The sequence below is a fragment of the Artemia sp. Qi Xiang Cuo genome, chromosome 12 (genome assembly GCF_049724085.1).
Source record: "Artemia sp. Qi Xiang Cuo chromosome 12, ASM4972408v1, whole genome shotgun sequence".
Lineage (NCBI taxonomy): Eukaryota > Metazoa > Arthropoda > Branchiopoda > Anostraca > Artemiidae > Artemia > Artemia sp. Qi Xiang Cuo.
The window spans coordinates 63,834,646-63,857,826 of NC_142805.1; the positions used below are offsets into that span (position 1 = coordinate 63,834,646).

The 23,181-nt window shown below is 32.9% G+C and overlaps 1 protein-coding gene across 1 annotated transcript in view; it reads left to right on the top strand.

The window, feature by feature from the left end:
- The window catches only part of LOC148946402 (uncharacterized), a 27,893-nt gene extending 5,486 nt beyond the window's left edge, over positions 1-22,407 (top strand). The window contains exons 3-4 of the mRNA XM_089097687.1: positions 16,198-16,382; positions 22,249-22,407. Of these exons, the coding sequence (XP_088953813.1) occupies positions 16,198-16,382; positions 22,249-22,407 (344 nt within the window). The remainder of the gene's footprint in view (positions 1-16,197; positions 16,383-22,248) is intronic.
- Positions 22,408-23,181: the final 774 nt, after the last annotated feature.

The window sequence follows — 23,181 nt, forward strand, 5'->3', positions numbered from 1 at the left end:
CATAAAACATAAATTGGTAGCTTATTAATTGATGCTCTGGCTTTTTGTGATATTAAGCATCTTAATTGACAGAGAATCTTAAGATGTTATTTGAAAAACCATAAGCCTGTTGAATATAATACGATTGCCTTAAGCATCTTAATTGAATATAAATGTCCTTCTTGAAACCTATATTCAGTATAACAACATAACATTAAATATAAGATGGTTAAAAAGTACAGAATATGCTTATACGAATTAAAAGAAGCACAAAAATGAGTTTCCATGAAATATAAATTTCTAGCTTATTAAGTGGTGTTCTGACTTTTGGTAATTTTAAGCATCTTAATTTACAGTAGAAAATGTCCTGTTTGAAAAGCCACATTCAACATAATAGCATAACATCAAAGATAAAATGGTTACAAAGTACAAAATATGTTTATAAGGATTAATAGAAGCACAAAAATTAGCTTACATGAAATAGAAATTTCTAGCCTATTAAGTGATGTTCTAACTTTTTGTAATCTTAAGCATCTTAATTGACGGTGAAAAATTTCCTGTTTGAAAAGCCATATTCAACATAACAGCATAAAATCAAATATAAGATGGATACAAAGTACAAAACATGTTTATAAGAATTAATAGAAACACAAAAGTGAGCTTCAACGAAATATAAACTTTTAGTCTATTAAGCAATATTCCGAGTTTTTGCGATCTTAAGCATCTTAATTGAGAGTGAAAAATGTTCTTTTTGAATACCTATTCTTAATACAGAGCGTAAAATATATTTATACGAATTAATAGAAACACAAAAATGAGCGTTCATGAAATATAAATTTCTAGCCAATTAAGTGATTTTCTGACTTTTTGTAATCTTAAGCATCTTAATTGACAGTCAAAAATGTCCTGTTTGAAAACCCATATTCAGCATAATAACATAACACCAAACATAAGACAGTTAAACATAGACAGTTACCATAAATTGGTAGATTATGGTAGCTAATGGGTGTTCTTTTTGTTCTATTTATTGACAGTGACTCTAAAGGTGATTTTTGAAAAACGGTATCACAGTTCAAAATAAAATGGTTACCAAGTGTAAAGTATAATTACCTAAATTAATAGAAGCACAAGAATTGGCTTCTAAGAAGTGTAAATTGCTAGCCTATTACTTTTACTTAATTGTTATTAAATAGGTTATTATCACTTAATTCCCTACTGGTTGTTTTACATTTGTTTAATAAGAGTTACACGTACACTTTAAACTTAAGAGAAAAAAAATATCGTAAGTAAATTAAAGATAAAGAAGGGATGATTTAAAACAGATTTGCCTCTTCTTAAAAACCCAAAATACACAAGAAGTGCAATACATTTTAAAATATTGTAAGAAACATCACAGTTTCTTGAGTAAAAATCCATCTTTTCAACTTTTGTGAAAGTTAAACATTCATTCTAAAATAAGATAACCTAAATTGAATTGGGTTGGAATTTAGAAAATGAAAAAAATTTCTACTTGGCAATCCCAAGGGTGATGTATCTATCGAGGGCCTTTCAAAACCATTTGAACTAAAAATTTTACTGTTTAATGCAAATCCGAAAAAAACAAACCCTGTCATTTTTTAGGTATTTTGACAATTTTTTTACATAATGTTCCATAAATATTACTTTTGTGTTAGAATATTTATTTTTGAGGTTGAGTATGAAGGGGGGCCAAGTATGTTCATGCAAAGGATAATTTATGCTCCTTTAAGCTTTAGGATTACTGCTTAAACTCATTTGAAAATGTTTATTTATACCCATATTTATTTCTGTTCCTTCTTACTATTATTTTTAATGTTATCATTTAAATATAATCCTTAGTCTTGACTCTTTACGCTTTTGACTTCTGAATAACAGTTTGACTGACAGAATAACAGTTACGAGTTTGACTTTTGTATAACAGTTGCTTTCAGAATAAAGGCTCTATAGACTCACATTTAACAGACAATAACAGAATAACAGTTACGAGTTTGACTTTTGTATAACAGTTGTTTTCAGAATAAATGCTCTATAGGCTCACATTTAACAGACAAAAACAGAATAACAGTTACGAGTTTGACTTTTGTATAACAGTTACTTTCAGAATAAAGGCTCTATAGGCTCACATTTAAGCTAACTTATTATCACAATGGTCTGATATCAAACTAACACCAAACCAACACTGAACATAGATGAGAATCCTCCACGCTGATCAAATATAATCAACAAAACAATGGATAAGAAGGAAAGACAGAAAAAAAGTACGAGGGAAAAGAAAATGAATGATAAAAATAATTATAGTATTAACAGAAAGTATTAAGCAACAGATAGTTTTAAGTGTTAGTATTAGCTGCACCACCTTTTCGTAGTATTGTTTCTGAAACTGAAAGGTTATATTCGTTTTCTGATTGTTAGAAACTAATTTTCAATTGTTTAATTTTTTTTCTCGATTGTTTGTACTGCCTGTTTGGGTCAAAGTTTATGTTCTGAGGTTAAAAATTATCCTTTATTCTGGCTTGATTTCTCTTCAAACATAAAAAAGGATACCAAGGCTTCAAATATCCGTTTTGAATAGTCTTCTTATACTTCTGACTTCAATCGTATTATTCTCAGTCATGTTGAGTCTTGTAGTGTAATGCTTATCCAAATCAAACCCCGTTTTCGGTTGGCTTTCAGGTTTTAAAAAAATTGCAAGCTTTATCGCGCTAATGAGTTATGCAAGGTAATTAAAATTAAAGTGCTTATCGTTAAAACTAATCGTGAGTAAAAATCGACCCAATCGTGACCGAAACTCGAAAAAACGATAACAAATTTGCTTTTTATGGTGATTCTAATTAGCACAAAATCCATTAAGGTGGAAGTTAACTATCAAAAGTAGTCAGAATCAGAAAAAATCGTGCGATTGTCGAGACAGAAATAAACCTGTCAAAAAAAGAATCAATCTTTATGAGAAATAAACTAAGTCAGCATATCAAAGAACCGTATAAAAGAAGCGTGAAATGCCGGACGCAGAAGAAGGATGACACATAAGCGTATATCTTTTATTTCCGTTTGTCTTCCAGGGTAATGATAGGTATTATGCTAGGAGTTTTAACATATCCGGGGGTCTTAAGACGAAATTCGCAAGCTTTTTACTACAAAGGTCATATTTTTTTTTCGAGAATAAATTTCAGAGCTGGTTGTGTATTTGTCTCTTTTTCTATTTTGTATTAGTTTTTCCGAAGGGAAACTTTGGAAAAACTTGGGAGATGGGCTGGAGGTGGGGAGATGGAAAACTTGGAGATGGATGGAAAACATTGGGAGATAGGGCTAACATTCCCATTGTTTTAGATGCCAGGGGAGGCGGAAAAAAACCTCTGGTGTAGCTGCAATTAAATATTGAGAAAAGAGTCGTTAGAACGGTCAAAGTTAGTAAGTAAGTAAGTTTAGTAAGTTTAGTAAGTTAGTAAGTTTAGTAAGTCTAGTAAGTTAGTAAGTTAGTAAGTTTAAGTAAGAGAATAAATCACACAAAATTAAATTACTGATTTCTGCTATTTTATAGCTTATTTCTAGGTTCAAGTTTTTCTATTAATGTAGTACCTTATCTTACTTGTACCAAGTTTCTCTTTAATGTAAGTAGTGGGGAATAAGAGAGGGAGGCAGCTTCCTTACCATTTGAGAAACCCCTAAATAAACAGCTCATTGTGATAAACTGTAAGCAAAGAGCGACGCTTTTATATAGAAACTAAATTATTGAAAAACAAATTTTTGATGACAATATATGAACAGAAAAAATCCATTCTTCATGCTTATTCTCAATAAAAAAAAATTTAATCGTAATTATCACTAATATGCGCTAATTTGATGGATTTCCAAATTTTTAGCATAAGAATGTTTACATTATTTTGGAAAAAAAGTTAAATACCCTCTAGAAAGTAAGTATGCAAGGAAACGCTATTTGTCTGAGAGCCCCAAAGCAACTATCTACAAACAGGGCTGTCACGTATGGGGGGAGGGGGATGCCCCTCCCCCAATATTTTCGGTCACTCGGTAAAAAAAAAACGGTAAAATCGTGGCACTTTGCGCCACGATTTTTCCGACAAAAATGCTTTGTTCGATTCAATAAAGACCAAGACAATACTGACATGTCATCTAAAGAACTTTTGAACTCGATCGGTTAACACAGCAGTTTTACCGAGTCCTGCCGTGATTTTACAGATGGCGCCACAACTTTTTATTTGGTTAAATAATTCGCATTAAAATAGTGGCATAATATGTACCGAAATCTAAATCTCGGTTGGTAAATGCAGTGGTTTTACCGACTCGTGCAGTGATGTTACGCATTGTATTTGAAACGGTCATTTTGGTAATTAAATTGACAAAAAACAGTTGTTAAAAATGTCTATTAAGTCGGTAAAATCCCTTACTCCCCCCCCCCCCCAAGCCTTTTGGCTAATTACAACACTGCCTACAAGAGGGCAAGATCATATATTTTTTTCTCGAGAATGGAAGTGGCTGTTTTTTGGGGAGGGGGGGGGGGGGGTCATTATGTCAAACCAGAAGTAATAGATGTTCACAACACGGTTCATTCAAACAGAAATTTAAAGTTTACTTTACTCTTTATAAGTAAATAAAAACTGAGGCTTGCCCGAGCAAAGTGTCATTTTCTACCATTTGTCCTGCTAAGCAACACTTTTTGTTTGAATCATGCTACCATACAGAAGTTTTTGAGATAGCCAACTGACTTCGGACTGTTGAAAGGATATTTGCATGTATTCCAAGTCTGAAAGAACACAGTGGCGCACAATGGCACTTTTGCGCCTAAATCTAAACAGCCCATAAAAAAGATTTACTATTAGAAAAGCATTTACCCCCCCCCCAAAAAAATGTCGGTTATGCAGTGTTATACAGTTGCACACCAGTTATTAGGGAACTTAAGGGTATTTTTGAAGAGGGGGGTAACTATGACCTGAAAAACTGCAATATGGGTATTGTAGTGAAAGATCACCTCTTATAAATAATTCTGAGACCACACTGGCTAATCATGATAAACAAAAAAATACAAAAAAAGATCTCCGCTTGACTGTCCTCAGTGCACAATAATAACATAAAAATTACTAATAAAAATACAAGGATATTATAAAAAATCTCAAACCTTAAAACAAAGCACAACTAAAATTTGACGACCCTTTCCATGTAACGGTGAAAGGGTAACTGAATAAAAAAAATGCAGTAGGAATACTGAATGGGAATTCAATTTTTTAATTTATACAGAGCATTTTTAAAAGCTGAACGCTTTCCAGGTAAAACATCATCACAGATTAGTTTAGGTTGCAAGATGTGATTTATTTTTATTTAAGTAAAAACGATCAGAATTAATTAGTTCATTATAAATGGGGCTTAAATAGGTTTCTCCAGTGTCTCTATTGAGAGCAACCTTTCGGTGAATGTACTTTTTTTTTTATCTCAACTGCCTCCCTGAAAACTTGGATGAGACCTTTAGCAGGGGCAATAATGGAGGTGTTATTGAATAAAACGAAATGGTGCGGGTTGTCATACACATATTGAGCCAAGGCAGAATCAAAAGTCGTCAGGCCTTTGGTATAGCTCCATAGCTTTGTTGATTGAGGACCTGTTTTCCAACAATCTCTCCCCCAATAGCTGGTGGGTTCTTCCGACATAGAAACAGCCGCAAGAACATGGAACCCTATAAATACCACTACCAAAAATAGGGCTCTTTTTATCTTTGCCGCTATTAAAATAGTTCTGTATTTTATTAGAATTTTTGAAGGTGACATTTAAGTTATGTCTTTTTAGAATTCTTTGCAGTTTGTCAACTAATTTGGGAAAATAGGGCGAAACAGTAAAGAACTAGACTATTTGTCTTGATTTTTCTCTGTCTACAATTAGCCATGTCTCAGATAATTCAATTCTGGGATTATATGAGCTCCTGAACAAATTCTTATAACACGATCAACTAAAGATATAACTACTCCTCTTTTTACGCAAAGAGGGTGGTTGGAAGAGAAATGCAAATACCTATCATTATGTGTAGGTTTTCTATAAATCGAATATTCAAGACTGAGAGATTTGTTGAAGATTAAGACGTCTAAAAAAGACAGTTTATGATTGTCATCCAGTTCCAAGGTGAACTGAAGGTTTGAATCCAAACTCTTAAGATGAGACAAAAAAAATGGTAAGTTCTATCTCTACGTGATTCCACACAGAGATAACATCATCGACAAACCGGCCCCAGAACCGGTGTTTCAGAAAAAAAGTATTCAAAGCGGAGGTTTCAGTAAATTTCATGTAAAAGTGACCAAAAAAGGTGAAAGGCTCGTACTCATTGGGAGGCCATTTATTTGGGTGAAAAATTGATTATTGTACCCAAAATATAAGGAATATCTATTGCAAAGGCGAACAAGTCACATAATGGTTTCAATATCTAATGTTTTGTAATCCATCTGGTCAATATTATCTTCTAGTTTCTGTTGAAGAGCAAATTCACATTTTTTTTTTTATATCACATGAAGTATGCATCGAAATGGCATCAAAACTTGCTAAAATTGTGTCTTTTTTAATATCAAGGTTTTTTAATTTTTCCACAAGGTGTATAGAATTTTTAATGTAAGAAGCTTGCGTCAACATAAGAGGACAAAAAATTGTGGATAACCATTTTCCTAGTCTGGAAGCTGGCGAACTATAAGAGGCCACAATTTGGCTCAGGGGAACTCTATCTTTATGAGTTTTTCTGAGACCATAGAATTTAGGAGCGGAGCACCCTTTAGGATAAAACTTTTTGTACATTTGTGGAGTAATGAGTCTTTCATTTTGTAAAATTCCCAGCTCTTTTCGTACTTCACGGGTGAACTTGTCGGTGGGGTCTGAATCTATAGGTTTATAAATGTTCCTGTCATTCCAGCCGTTGCATATTCAAGCCTCGCATCAAGGCTTCTAAATATTGACTCCGAACTCAAGCAAATCCGTGAGAAAATTGTGTCTTATGATTTAAATTTCCCTCCTCTTAGTGACCCCAGGCCCCAGCCAATCGCTGATAATCAGGCCGTTATTGTCATTTCAAAAGTTCCATCTCACCTTAATAATCCTGCAAAATGCCGTGAAGTGATTGACCTTATACCTGGTCATGACTGTATTCATAGCATAAAGCCCTCCGGCGATAAATTAGTGGTGTGGATTGACCAGACTGCTGCTAAGGACTTTTGCGATTCTGTTCCCTCTATAATGAGTAACTGTGACATCAAAGTAAATGAAACAAAATATATAGGTATTGTGAAAGGTTTATCAAATGCCTTTGACGTGAGCATGCTAATTGGCTGTAGCAATATTAAGGATGCAAAACGAATTGGCAATTCTTTTGCTGCTAAAGTGTTTTTTGAAAATGCAATTGCTCTTGCTAATGCACTGAAGCTTGGTGTGAAAGTTGGTTATGAGATTTTCCGTGTTCATGAGTTCCAGCGTCCACCGAGGTGCTGCTATAATTGCCAATCGCCTAATCACCTGAAGTCGTCTTGTAATAACCCTAAACGTTGCTCCCACTGTGCAGAAGAGCATGGATCGTCGCGCGATTCCCCGTGCCAGGCTACCCCTAAATGTGATAATTGTCATGGCAATCATGTTTCATTTTCTCTAAAATGCCGAATCCTTCGTAAAGCTGTAGCTAAACGTTCTAGTCAGCTAAGAAAATGACTATTAAAATCAAATTTTCTATATGCTCATTCAACATTAACGGAACGAAGGATAAGGATGATTCTTTGAACCAGAAACTATCTAATTTCGACATTTTGTTTCTACAAGAACATCTTTTGCCTTTGGTGAGTTTGATATCCCTTCGCAGGAGTAAAGAACACTTGGTTTTCGCCAGAAGTGCCCGAAAAACTTCTGGGAGACCTTCAGGCGGGCTGGCCCGCCTATTAAAACATAAACTACTCCCGCTATTCCCTGTGTGTTATCGTGAATGTGATTATTTCATTGCGATCCGTCTTGCTAACCTAGTTCTTATTAATGTATACCTCCCTTGCGACCAAAGATCATTTTCCTCTCTAACAAAGTATACTAAAGCATATGCATCGCTAAAGACCCTTCTTATTAGTGTTGAGAGTAATGGATTGGATTGGATCCTTTTAGGAGATATGAACTGTGATATAAACTCTACCTCAACACGAACTGATTTATTTTTGGATTCGCTACCTAATGGCTATTGGGTTTCGGATAAAGATGCATCCCATTCATACATACATAATAGCGGTTCATTGTCTGATATTGATCACTGTGTTGTTTCTTCTGGTGTTCCTATTAGCGATATTCAAATTGATCAGGATGAACGTGATTATGACCATCTGCCCCTTTCAGCTACTGTCACCATTAATACGACTCGGGCTGAACGGACCTTATGTACTAATTACAAAAAGTGAATAACCAAAAGAGACTGGAATAAAGTGGACTGGCCTCTATATCTATCAACCCTTGTTCTTCTTTTGTCTACGATTAAAGTTCCATTAAATTTAATCTGTACCAGTGTTATCTCCCCACAATCTCGAGTTCAGCTCAATATATATTAAAGCCAAATTGGTCCCTTCCTGAAAAAAACTGAATAAGTGGCTGTCCTGCTTTGTAGTTTTAAGCTTAAGACTATAGGCTAAATATTGAAATCTGACCCTGATTTAAAAATTTTGAAAAATCGTGCAAAATTGTGGCTTAGAATTTGGGTAGCGTGCGGCCACCCTTTAAAGGGTCACCTTTTGACATTAAACAGAAAACGAACTTGGAGTTTAAACGTTATCTTCGTAAAGTAAGGTACAATGGTGTAGAATTTCCGGAGACCTCTAGTCAGTGGAAACAAGTGATTAATGTTGCGAAGTTTGATTCACCTCCTAATGCCGATCGGATCCCTAATGCCTCTTGGATTAATCATTATAATAAGATTTTTAATATTATGAATTATGTGGTTCACTCTCAGTTTGTTAGCCTCTGTTCTTATGTATTACCTACGAAAATTTACCAAGGTCATGTGCCACCCGTTTCCGCGGATCGTGTGATTCGTAGTGCTAAGCATTTAAAATCTAAATCATGTGATATTGATGGTATAAGTGTTTTTAACCTTCATATGGATTCGAAAGAATTGATTTATCATTTGCAGTTATTATTTCAAATTTGTCTATGTACGTCTTTGGTGCCCGATTCTTTTTTGTGCGGGAGTGTCACTTCGATTCTTAAACGTGGGAAAGATCCGACTAATTGCGCATTATATAGACCTATAACGGTAGCCTGTTTGCTGAGAAAAGTTTTTGAATATGTCCTGCTTCCTGAAATTCTTCCAAAAGTTGATTATGTGTCCAATCAATTTGGTTTTAAACCAAATATAGGATGCCTACATGTGCATCGAATTCTTACTTCTTTTTTACTTCAAGCACAAAAAGATGGTTCTGAAGTTCATTTATGTGGGTTAGATATTTCAAAAGCTTTTGACTCGGTTTGTCACAGCCAACTATCGTATACTATGGTATTCTCTTACACAGCTTGGAGTGAATTCATCTGTTATATGGGTCCTTCGTTTTTGGTATGCAAATTCATATGTTCGACTTCGGTCAGGAGAGATCTTTTTTGGTAATATTCCAATTCGGTCTCGACTTAGGCAGGGAGGGGTTCTATCACCATACCTTTTTAATGCTTGTTTATACCCTGTGCTTTCTCGTATTTTTCCGTCGTATTTTACGGGTTTAACTAATTTATCTTATATTGCGTATGCAGATGATTTATTAATTATTAGCCGTTCAAAATTCACCCTAGCTAAGTCTACCCACTTTGTTTCTAAGCGTTTGGAAAGAATTGGCCTCGTTCTTAATACTGAAAAATGTGAGTATTTAGTTTTCAATGCTAATAACCCACGTAGTGATTTTTGTTGTAGTTCTTTTTCAGTTAAGTTGACTCCAGCATTGTGCTGGCTTAGGATTTGTATCTGCTCTTCCATTTCAGCTATCCGTGCTAGTGCACTTGCAGATATCAAGAATAAGCTTAAAACAGGTTATGATAAAATTGTCCCAAATCACGGCCGACATTCTTGTAAGGCATTGGGTAAACTCTATTCTACATATTGCGACCATTCCATTCTTTTTCTATCAGGTTTGCGCCCATTTTTTGATGCTAGTGATATGCAGGATATTAGATTTTTGTATTTCCGTTATTGTAAATATCTTTTGTATTTGCCTCGTTGGTATGGAAACCGTAAGATTATTCGAATGTTTAATGCAACTGATATATTGACGTCATATAATAAGTTGGACTCCAAGTTAAAAGATGAGGCCTGCAAGCAGTTGGGTCCTTTTCATCCTCTTGTGCGATTGTTCTGATTTGCATTTGTAGTTCTTCATATTGATATTGTTTTGCATGTGTTTTTTTTTGTATGTCTTTTCCTTTTATTTTCTTTTGGTAGTCCACTTTTTTATAATTGTTAGTGGGTCAAAAATAAATTATTATTATTATTATATGGGATGAGGACAGCCCCCTCGTATACAAGGTATTTATAGTCCATTTAAATTTTAATACCACACTACTTTCAATTTGAAAAATTATCACTTTTATTCCAATCAGCAAAAACTTATATTGTTCTGATGGATGTATTTTAATCAAAACCCAGGTTCTTTGACATTGATTTTTCTCTTTAAGGGTTTTTCTTTACCTATGGCTGTTTAGCAAGATTTGATTGGTTAGCCAGACAATTGTTTTAAATACAAAGAATCGCATTTCTCACACTTTGGCAGTAGGAATTGACCACACTGCCCTCTACAACCGTAAGAATGAATTGATCTTATTTTGTTGTAATCAAACAGTTCGTGATAACGAACTGTAAGTAAGGAGCGACCCAGCTCAATAGTGACCGAAACTCTAAAAAACGGAACTCAGATACAAATAGATACATCAAAAGAAGAGGATATTTATGCTGATCTGAAACATATAAGTTTCATCAAGTTTAGTCCAACCCATCAAAAGTTACGAGCCTGAGAAAATTTCCCCGATTTTCAGAAAAAGAGGGAAACACCCCCTAAAGGTCATAGAATACTAATGAAAATCACACCATCAGATTCAGCATATCAGAGAACCATACTGTAGAGGTTTCAAGCTCCTATCTGCACAAATGTGGAATTTCGTATTTTTTGTCAGAAGAAAGATCAGGGATGCGTGTTTATTTTATTTTTTTTTCGAGTGGTCATCGTATCGACCCAGTGGTCCTAGAATTTCGTAAGAAGGCTCATTTGAATGGAAATTAAAAGATCTAGTGCCCTTTTTAAGTGACCAAAAAAATTGGAGCGCAACTACGCCCCCTCCCACGCTCATTGTTCTCCCAAAGTCACCGGATCAAAATTTTGAGATGGCTATTTTGTTCAAAATAGTAGAAACATCTAATAGCTATGCCTTTCAGGACGACTGAATCCCCCTCAGTCCCCAAGGGAAGGGCTCAAAGTTATGAAATTTGCCCATTGTTTATATATAGTATTTTTTACTGGTAAGTATACAGACGTTTTAGGGGAGGATTTGTTCAGGGGGGGGGGGGGGTCAGGTTATTGGTGATCTTTCCATGGAAGAATTTTTCACGGGGGAAGAGAATTTCCATGAAGGGGATGCTGGGTTTCCCAGCATTATTTAAAAAATATTCAGAAATTAAATAAAAACAAGTTTTTTCAACTGAAAGATAGGTCTAACATTAAAACTTAAAACGAACAGAAATTATAACATATATGGGGGGGGGGTTCTTCCCCTCCTCAATACTTCGCTCTTTACGCTAAAGCATTTTTAATAATTTGAAAAGAGCTATTTATTCTAATTAAACAGCCTTTTGTGAGATTCAGGGGTCATTCTTAAGGAATTAGAACAAAATTTTAACTTTAGCGTAAAGAGCGAGGTATTGACGAGGGGGTAAACCCCGCATATTACCTATATGAGGAATTTTGCCCCCTCGTCAATACCTCGCTCTTTACGCTAAAGTTCGAATTTTGTTAAATAATGGTCGATGTAAGTAATAATTTTTTTGTGTTGTTTTCAGGTCAATCATAGCATTTAAATTTACCTTAAGAAGCTTCACAATTATGATTTTTATGTGATAATAAACCAAAGATATTGTATGTCTTCGGCTTGTGGTTGTTATCATAGGTAGCGCAATAGCGCTGCCTAAGCAAAGAACGATGTTGGCACAACTTATGTTAATTTCGGCTAGTTTTGAGTTTAACTTGGCTAATTATTGTTATTATTGTTTGTTTTGCGTTTCATTTATTTATTGATGCTGATCTGTGGTAGTTTCGCGCTTGGTAGATAATTTGATATGGTTTTTGCTAATATTTTGTTGAACGGAGTTTTTTACTTTTCTTTGAAAAACTTATTTTGTGGAAAAAGTTTTTTTAATTAATTAGATAATAAAAAACAAGTTTTTTTCAACTGAAATTAAGGAATAACATTAAAACTTAAAACGAACATAAATTATTACGTATATCTTTTAAACAAAATTCTTTCATTCACTTCAGTGATTTGGGAATTGCTCAACTTGTGACTTTCATTTTCATAAAAATAGATTCAACCTCTTTGGCTGTTTTGTTTCTATGCCTTACAAAATTAGTACCGCAAATATCGCTAATTTAAGTTACTTGGGAGAATCTTTCCATGGAGATAATTTCTCGTGGGGGAAGGGAATTTTCCATGGAGGGGTATCTAGATTTCCGTCCATTATTTAAAAAAGATCAGTAATTAAATAGAAACAAGTTTTTTCAACTGAAAGTGAGAAGCAACATTAAATTTAACAGGAACAGAAAATATTACGTATATGAAATGAGTTGCCTCTCCTCAATACCTCGCTCTTACGCTAAAGTTTTTTTTTATTTTAAAAGAGGTTATTATTCTAATTAAACAGCCTTTGTGATTCAGGAGTCATTCTTAAACAACTAGAACAAAAATCATAAGGTTATTATTAGTTAAAAAAAAGTAAAATAAATACGCAAATTTTGTTTTAATTATTCATGTTCCGTGAGCCAAATTCAAAACCTGCATTAATTTAAAAACGTTCAGAAGTTAAATAAAAAAAAAACAAGTTTTTTTTTAACTGAAAATAAGGAGTGACATTATAACTTAAAACGAACAGAAATTATTCCGTATATGAAAAGGGCTGTTCCCTGCTCAACGCCCCGTACTTTACGTTAAAGTTTTTTATTGTTATATAAAGCAGAATTGTGAGAAAGAGTCAAACTTTAGCGTAAAAAGAAGGGGGTTTGAGCAGGGAACAGCCCCTTTTTTATACGGAATAATTTCTGTTCGTTTCAAGTATTAATATTACTCCTTACTTTCAGTTAAAAAAAGCTTTTTTTTTATTTAACAACATTTAAAAACCATTTGATACTGCAAATCTCTTAAAAGCTGAAAAAGATAAGCGAAAAAAGCCAAGAGGATACGGCTTTGAAAGTCAATTACTTAATAGAGGCTTTAGCAAACTGCTGAAATATCGTGTTCTATGAACTCAATTCTTATTAATTGTTTAGATCAGTGGTTCTCAAACTTATTTAGGCAATGTACCCCTTTTTATCCAAATACATTTCAGGTAACCCTTCTTCAGTTACCGGTACTAAGTAAACAATAGCTAAAATATAAATAATATTAAAGGGTTGTTTCATTTTTTGTTGGTTGGCCACGTACCCCCCAAAAATCTTTGCGTACTCCCAGGGGGTACACGTACCACAGTTTGAGAACCACTGGCTTAGAGTACTTAGAGTTCTTAGGAATCAAGAGCATCAGCTATAGTAGGGCATCACCATCTCGAAAAAGACAACAAATCTTTGATGCTGCGTCATCTTTTAATCCAGTATTTTATTTTCAGTTTGTTTGTTGGTGAGCATATACTATATTAGCTACTGTATTATTCAAGACCTATTAAGTTACCATACTGTAGTTATGTTAATATTTCATTTTATTATATTAGATTTTGCCACTGTATTACACTGCAATCTTACTGTAATTATCTGACACAAACCATCCCTTTAAATCCATTCTGATATGTAAAAGCCATTAGGTTTTCTCGGGTTATAATTGGAGGTTCATATCGAGGGCGCCCATTTAATCTAATAACTTAGTGTATGTGTTTTAATGTGTTGGGTGAGCCTTGGTTTTGGGGAGGTTGATATTTTTGATAATTTTCCAAACATGCAAAAGGGAAGATATTTTTCAGAATCTAGAGGTCAATCCTATCCTTGCAATTGGTATCCGTAGTAAATACAAACGATGGGAAATCTTATTCCAAGGCTGGATTGCTTATAATGAATGTCAAGGGTTTAAAAAGCGACAGTGAAACTTCCCAAAGCAATTTTCACGAGCATACTTAAAATCATCCTTCACAAAGCTTCACAAGCTTACTTCCAAAGCAGAACCCATTAAATAGTTGGTTATAAGACTGAGAATATTTCATTAGTCACTAATTTATTTCTTGTCGGTAATAGTTCTACTCATGATACTCTATTATTTAAATATTCAACTATTTTCCGTGCCGCTTTTAGATTGTATATTTTTGTTTTCAACCTCTAAAATTCCCCAGTTGGTTGGTTTGAATCTGTAGTATGGTTTGGTTTGGTTGGTTTAGTGATTTTGGTTCGAATTCGCCTACAAGAATCCTTCCAGATATTAGCTAATCTGATCTGAGGTCAGGTCTTCATTTGAGTTAATCAGGTGATTGACTAATTATTAACGGATAACTGATTCTTCTTCTGTGCAAATGAAGTTTTCAGATAGCTAAAGAATATCCTACCAGATAAATGAATGTTATTATAATGTCTTGAATAGAGAACGTTCCTTTTTGTAGTAGATAGCAGCGGCGGATCCAGGGGGCGAGGGTGGTGCGCGCCCCCTAACGTATTCTAAAGTAGTATAATTTACTTAATTAACGCAAGATTGCGTTAACTAAACTTGCTCCTAACGCAAGTTTATCGGATCAATCTATTTTGCGCCCCCTCCTACAAAAATCCTAGATTCGCCCCTGGTAGATCAACACTAGAGGCATCAGCACTAGATTTGTTAAGTGATAGTCTATATTAAGAAAGCTCCTTTGGTTTGACGGAAGACTTACTAGGACTTTATTTTATGGATTGTCCCAGAACTGTTTTTAAATATGGCTATTGAGCAACATATTTAGATTTAACCTTTACAAACACATAAAAAAAAAAAAGACAGCCTACTAGAAGTATTTGCCCAACTTGAATTTTTTAACCCCCTAGGTATTTTGTCCCCATCTCTTCTTAGATTTTGAAAATGTCTTGTTGGTTTTCTCATTGAAAATACCTCTTTTTTGGTATGGTATCTTAAAAGATAAAAAACACAACAAAATACATCCCCCCCAGATTTAAGAAAATATATTTTCCTAGGTCCTCCCTTTGTATGTTTTTTAGTTGTCACCCATAAGCCTAATGCATTATTTGGTTTATTTTTACTTGACTTTTGCGCTGTTCTTTGCGCCATCTATAGCTTTACTAAAATACTTAAGGATACGACTTCAGAGGTCCCAGGAATATTTGACTTTGTATGAATAACAGGAAGAGAAAATTGAAATTTTTATAAATACCAGTGCACACTTTGCAACTACTTTTATTTTCGAGATAAATACCCTCCCCCCCTTTTACTATCTATTCTTCATTCGAAGCAAAATTCGAGAGCTACTCACACGCTGTGGGACATCTGTTTTTATACTGTTGCAATTATAAATTAAAGACACTCATTTCTTATGTCAATGGGTGTGGCGTGAAATCCCTGAGCCAAAAATAATTCCATCAAATCTAATCGTTTTCTAATGTCATAGTCTATATATGTAATTATGTCTAGTCACTTGGGTTTGCAGATCCCCTCAGACGTGTAAAAGCTAAGATCTTTAGATGATAAAATTAATTTTTTATTAACAATATGCATATGAATTTGCAGAATTTAGTTCACGTTTTTGTGTCTAAGATCCCAGGTCCTGTATATCATAGATAGTCAAAGCTAAAGACTGAGAAACAAACCATTTTGCGAAGGGTGAGCCTTCAATACTGAATTTTGGCAGCATTCCAATTCAAAATGTAATGTTTCAGCATAAGGAAGTGCAGATTTTGCAATTAGTAGCTTTTGCGTTCAAAAATAGTTTTGATCCTAACAGCTGAAATAATCTCAAGTCATCACTTCCTTTTTTAAAGTTTTGTTTTGTTCTAGGTGGTACAGCCAATGTTACGACAGTTAAGCTGAGTCTGCAGTCATCTAAAGAGAGATCGAACGCAGTGAGACTGATCGAGTTAAGCAAAGAGTGTGATAGAGAGAGGCTGAAATTGTTTATTACAAATTGCCAGAAAAATGAATCCATTGACTACTTTATTAATTTTGTCGACGAGCGTGGAAAAGTGAGCATCAGTTTATCCGTTTATTTCTTGCTTAAATTTTTATTATATCAATAATTGATTATTTTGTCATTATCACGCATACTATTTCTTATAAAAATTTACTATTATTATCATTATGCAGTGTCTATTATTCTGCCATTTAAAGTTATTATAAGCATTATAATAATGCTATAAGCATTATAATTGAAATCTAGCATATCTCTATTTTTATATCCTGGTATATTTTGGAATGCTCAATTTTTATATAATTTTAATAAATTGAAGAAGTTTTTTGAAGAAGTTTTTTTTGTATTATGAAAAGAGTAGGTGACATTAGATAAAATATGAGATATTTTTAAAGAAAATTTAAAGCTTACCGAGAGGACAGGAGGTGGGATTAATTTGAATTTAAAAAAAAAATAAAAAAATAAGCATTATAGAGTATTGGATTAATATTTATTCTTTTAATACATATTATTTCCCTGGGTTTTGACTTTTATCTCCAAAGTTGCTTAAGACTAGTACCTATAAAACATTACATTTTATAGTTTTCTTATTTGTAAATTTTGGCAATTTGTTATTGGATTTTGATTCAACAGCATCTAATTATATTAGTATAGACAAGAGCATTTTCCTACAAACTTATCCTTTGTTCTACATTATAATAATCTTGAGTAAGCCAAGGAGGTTAAGTTAAGACTTAATAAAGCTCCAAGCATTTCCCTACCCCTCAATTCTGTGTGCAGATACAAATCCAAGCCTATTTACCATTTTGACTTGCTACTTCTTTCTGCAATTGCTATCTTTATTGTGACTTACTATTTAGATTTGTGTGTTTTTGTGCTTACTTTTTTCTTTATGAAATGTTTTATTACATTTTTTGCATATGCGATAAAATTCGCATTTGATTCCCAATATCGGTGACCAAAGAACCTTCCAGGAAAAATTGAAACTTGGAATGCAATATTGTTTTGATTTTGCCCTCCCCTCCTCTGCTCTCCTGGAGAAAGTCCCCTGACCAAAACTGTGAATATAGTTTTAAATTTGTTAAGCGAAATTTAAACCAGGATTTATCATTTTACGGTTTTTCGAATTGCAGTCATTTCATTTTAATGTTTCTTCTTAAAAATTAACTTTTACTACGGTTCCGCAAGAATGATTTCTGTAACTCCAGAAAAGCATTTGCTGAGATTAATATAAAAGTACTTCAAATATTTTACAGTCTAAGTTACGGAATAAGAGTTTTGAACCTTCTAATGCGTTGTGAAAACAAAATATCATCTAGGTTTCACTTTTCAGCGATTCCAGAAGATATTAACGTTTTTAAAAGACAAAAAACTTAATGCAAACGAACAAACTATACAAAACGAAATGCCAGAAAGCCTTATTACTTATAAAGCAGTCTTGAACAGAAACATTGGATAAAGACGTACACAGAAAAAAATTTCGACAAAAACTCATAGCAGAGCATCTACAGATTTTTTCCTAATCGGGAAAAGCAAAAAGGATGAAAGAGAAGTAAATGAAGAGCAGAAACTTAGAATCTGAACTAAAGAAAAGAAATATTTATTTAAATTTTTCAGTCATTTTTTTGTTTCAAAATTTATTCAGCTGCAACCATGTTCCCTAATTTTAAAGAATAGTACCAAAAGTGACAAAACAACAAAAAAATATTCTTTAAATTAGTTAAGTGAAAACTTACACAGCCATATACGTTTTGAGAAATATGGAAAACTGGGACTTCAATTTTTAGTGAAGAAAATCTTCAATTCTAATCCTTTTTTTATTTTTTTTTATTTTACAAGTGCCCGCTAATTTTAAAAGTAAAGAACGTGTGGTCGTGTGCTGAAACTCCGCAGAAAACGAAAAAAAAAAAAAAAAAAAAATATCATCACTGATTCTCCAGAAACCGTAACTTTCCGAATTGCGGTAGCAGAAGGTAAACTCAGCCATTTATTGGCAGTAAACTGGGTAAAAATCCAGTGATTGGTTGAATAAATACATGATAAATAAATATATATAAATAATATAAATAAATAATAATCGTCTTGTTAACAAATAGGAATTGTATGTGTCGTCAAACAGCTAAAAATCTAAACTATGTATTAATTTGATTATTGTTAAAGTTATTCAACCCTTCAAATTATTAGTTGTTGACTTACCTGTAAGAGCATCATTTTTGGAAGACCAAGTATAATTTTTCGCCATATTGATCCTTTCAAAGTATTTATTCCAAAAATTTCACTACTGGCTCAAAAAAAATTTAAAAAGCACATCAAAAATGATAAATTAATATTTAATCCCTCTTGATTTCCGGGAAAATTTCTGTTCTACGCTGTTATTATGAAAGTAAAGAATAACACTTAACACCAAAATAGGCAGAATTTATTCCGTATAAGGATGGGACTGCCCCTTCCTTATCCCTACCTCCGCCTCATAGTCATAGAAACTTCGGAGGATGCTCATTCAATCAGAAATTAAGATTTCTGGTCCTTAATTTATTGCCTCACTTGTATTACATAAAGTAAAAAATTCCAAATTCATTGTTTCACTTCAGAAGCCAATAAAGGAAATGGAAACATAACAAATTCAAATAAAACAAAGACAGATTGAAACTACCCTTGTTTCACCCTTGGATAGGAAATATTGCGTAGTGAAAAACTAAAGAAACTTCTTTAAACAATGTATTTTTAGTTTCTGCAATATCTTTAAATTTTTAAGTGCGAAAATAATTATCGAAATTAACAAATTAGTTTCCACATATTGTTTTTCAAGGTTCAGTTTGGAAAGGCTAATGAAACTTTTTCTGCAATAAAACTGACCTTTGGTATTTCATAACAGCCGAAAAAAATTCGTAAAAAATCCTGGTTTTTCAGATAGGATTGACCTAAGATGGATCCAGGTGGCAAAAAGTGTTTTCGTTTTGATGTCCTTGGTACTTTAAATGTATATACTATAAATTAATTATAGATTATCACTATACTGAAATATACCAGCAAACAGCAAGAAGTTTTGGAAATTTTCTGCCAGAATTTTTTTTATTAAACTAGCATCAAATCTTTTTTAATTTTCTTTTGCTCGTTACCTTTGGACCAAGTATGATTAGACTAATAACACTAAACAAATAAATGTAGCCGTAAGTTATTTGTATTTAACTACCCGCTTCTAAGCTGCACACAGAAATACAGTCTAATCTACATTCAGGAAAGATTAAGGTGAAAGAACTCAAAACTGCAATTTGAAAATGGTTATGTTTTGGGTTATTCAAATAGTTCAGTTTTTGCTCTTTGAAAATAAAGCAACTATTCATGCACTTAGCCCCAATGGTGCTTATAATCTTAACGAATTTTGGACGTGGGATGCTGAAGATACCTCAGTGGTTGAGGCAGTTGTGTTTTCTTTAAATGAAAAAAGATCTTGAAAAACAAAGATCCCTAACACTTTCAATAATTTAATAAAGTACCGCTGGTAGGCTGCCTTTGGGATCTTAAATAAAGAGCGTTCATATGCTAGTTTTTTCAAGGGGGAGTATTCCCTGTTGGGGGGGGGAGGTAAACTTACGATAATACAAAACAATCGTTTAGTTCGACAATATGATTTTTATAGGGAGATGTAAAAACAGATCTGTTCAATTCTGGGGCAGGGCTTGTTTCCAAGCTTCCACTAAAGTTTACTTGTATGTCAACGTGAATATCACAAAATGTTAAATGAATATTCATCTAAGATTTACAAAAATAAAAATGAAACGTTCCAAAATTTACTTGTATGTCAACGTGAATTTCGCAAAACGTTCCATGAATATCCATCAAAAATCTACAAAAATAAAAATAAAACATTCCAAAATTTACTTGTAAGTCAACGTGAATTTCACAAAACGTTCTATGAATATCCATCTCCATAGGCATTTATGAAATTTGTTAGCTTAACGTTTTATTGTTGTTTTTCTTTAATTAAGCAGAGGTGATTTGTTGACATGTTTTATTAAAAGCCAATGACTCATTTCTGCAAGAATAGGATCCTGTAAGCGGTTGACATTTAGCTCTTACATTTTCTTTTTACCTTTTTCAAACCCTTGATTCATTCAGTATAGAAATTTTCGTTACAAACAAATCTTGAATTCCATATAAATTAGATCAACGGTGTCAATCCAAAGTGGAGTAAAAGGGGGAGCGTATTCCCCCTTAACTCCCTCCAAATTTGGAAAAACACCCTATTGAGGTATTTTCATTGAAATATGCCTTTTGTTCCATTTTCATTAGAAAGAATCCCCCCTAGACTTTGAAAAAATTTATTCTCTCCCCCTCCCTATATGCTTTTGAATAGACGCCACTATCTTGGATTCCATACTATTTCCATGAATTGTATCATTTCATATTCTTATGATGGGTTAAAATGTCTATTGATGGATTTTGTTCTCTACTGCTTCTACCCTGTGTACTCTAGCGTTGTGAGATAACATATGTTTCATCCTTGACAGCAACATTTTTTTTCTTTTATAAAAATATGATTAAATGTTTGTACATTAAAATTAATTGAATTTTGAAAATTAGTTTTATATTTTTTTATAAACATAAATTTTAAATAAAATAAACATAAATAAACATAATATACATAAACATAATATTTTAATATTATGTTTAATATTGATATTATGTTTAATATAAATAAACATAATATTTTAAATAAACATAAACTTGCACATAAATTTTTTTATGAGCTTGCTTTTCGTTAAATTTGATCTCTTTCTAGTAAGTTCTTTTTCACTGGTATGCAGACTTTTTGGCCCAAAAAAGTCAGGCCAAATGGCCCAAAATGGGCCAAATATGTATGTTAATTTTTTTTATTTACTGAATTTTAATATGGGTCATGTTTTGAATGTATGTTTTTGGTTTTGTCTTTACTTTGTGAAATTTAGGTGCTATCAAAATTTTTTTCGTTTTTTTTGTGGTTTATAAAACTCTGTTGAAACCGGCTTTTTATACTACTTTCGGAAGTGTGATAAGACATTTTTTAAATCCAAAGCTGTTTGCAAGGGGATTTTTCCAGAGTTTTTTGCTTGAGTCTCCAACATTTTAGACCAAACAACTTCAAAAACCTCTTCGTAAATATAATAGCCAAGGAGAAATTTGGATTGCATATTTAAGGGGGAAATCCACATCAAAACCAAATATTTTGTTGCTGACTAAAAAAGTTCAATTTGTTTCTCTGTGTTAAAAAAAAAACATCCCAAAAGGCTAAATACAGGCTTGTACAGTACTCTCCAGACACATTATAACATTCATAATTATTACATCTTAACAACGAAATTAAAGTTGCTTGCATGTAAATTTTAAATTACCTGCATTTTAAATTGAAAGGCACTGTACACATATTTCTTACTAGATTTTCAGTATTGGATTATTAAATACAAATTGGGTTCTCTTAATGCCATGAGTTTCTACCATTAAATGTTGCTGCTGTTAGAAAAAACCAACAATAATTAGTCCGATTTATATCTTGAATTTATATTGCTTCATTTTATTAGAAACAACATTCTTAAACCCTTAGAGGCTAGACAATTAATCAAAATTATTGAGATTTTCGGTTCAAGCAAACTTGAAAAAAATATTAAGCAAAAACTGGTTGATGAAACATTCCGATTTTAGAAACTAAATTTATCTTTAAAGTTTCCCCGAGACTAGAACGACATAATATAGTTCTTTTCATTCAGTTTTTTTAAGTAATAAAAAATTAAGTGCGCACCATAAATCACAAATTTGTGTGAAATAAATAATGTTTTGTAAATTGTAGATTACTATAAACTTAATAGTAAATTATAAAGACAAAATTAATAAAAGCTCAAAAACATGAAAAATAATTTGTTATATCTCATCCCCTTTTTTTCCAGACAGCCCTCTACTATGCAGTCACCAATAACGATTTGGAACTAGTGAAAGAGCTAACAAAAGTAAAAAGTATAGACCCAAACATTCAAGACTTCGACGGAAATACATGCCTTCACATTGCCGCACAAGGGGGTAAGTTTTGGATTTACGGTATCAAGTAATTCACCATGTAAATGAAAACTACTTCCAGCCGGAGTAGTATTCAGTCAAAATCAATTAAAGTAGCTTTTATCTCCTAATGCATGTCACTAAAATTTATTCCCTTACTTTCAGGTTTACAATATTGGCAAACAACAGTAGAGAAAGTTCCTTTGGAAAGTACATAAATACCATAACAAGTCCAAAAACTCCATAATATTTGGCCCCTTGCATTCAGGTTTGCAATATTAATGAGAATTTGTAAGACAAGTTCACATGAAAAGTCAATAAAATACCATAAGTCCAAAAAATCCACATAAGTCCATAAGTCCACAAAACCATAAATGTAACTTTTATAACTAAATTTTGTTCGACTAAAGTTTGATCCCTTACTTTCAGGTTTACAATATTGGCAAACAACTGTAGAGAAAGTTTCTTTGGAAAGTACATAAATACCATAACAAGTCCAAAAAAACCATAATATTTGGCCCCTTGCATTCAGGTTTGCAATATTAATGAGAATGTGTAAGACAAGTTCACATGAAAAGTCAATAAAATAACATAAGTCCAAAAAATCCACATAAGTCCAAAAGTCCACAAAACCATAAATGTAACTTTTATAACTAAATTTTGTTCAACTAAAGTTTGATCCCTTACTTTCAGGTTTACAATATTGGCAAACAACTGTAGAGAAAGTTCCTTTGGAAAGTACATAAATACCATAACAAGTCCAAAAAAAACATAATATTTGGCCCCTTGCATTCAGGTTTGCAACATTAATGAGAATGTGTAAGACA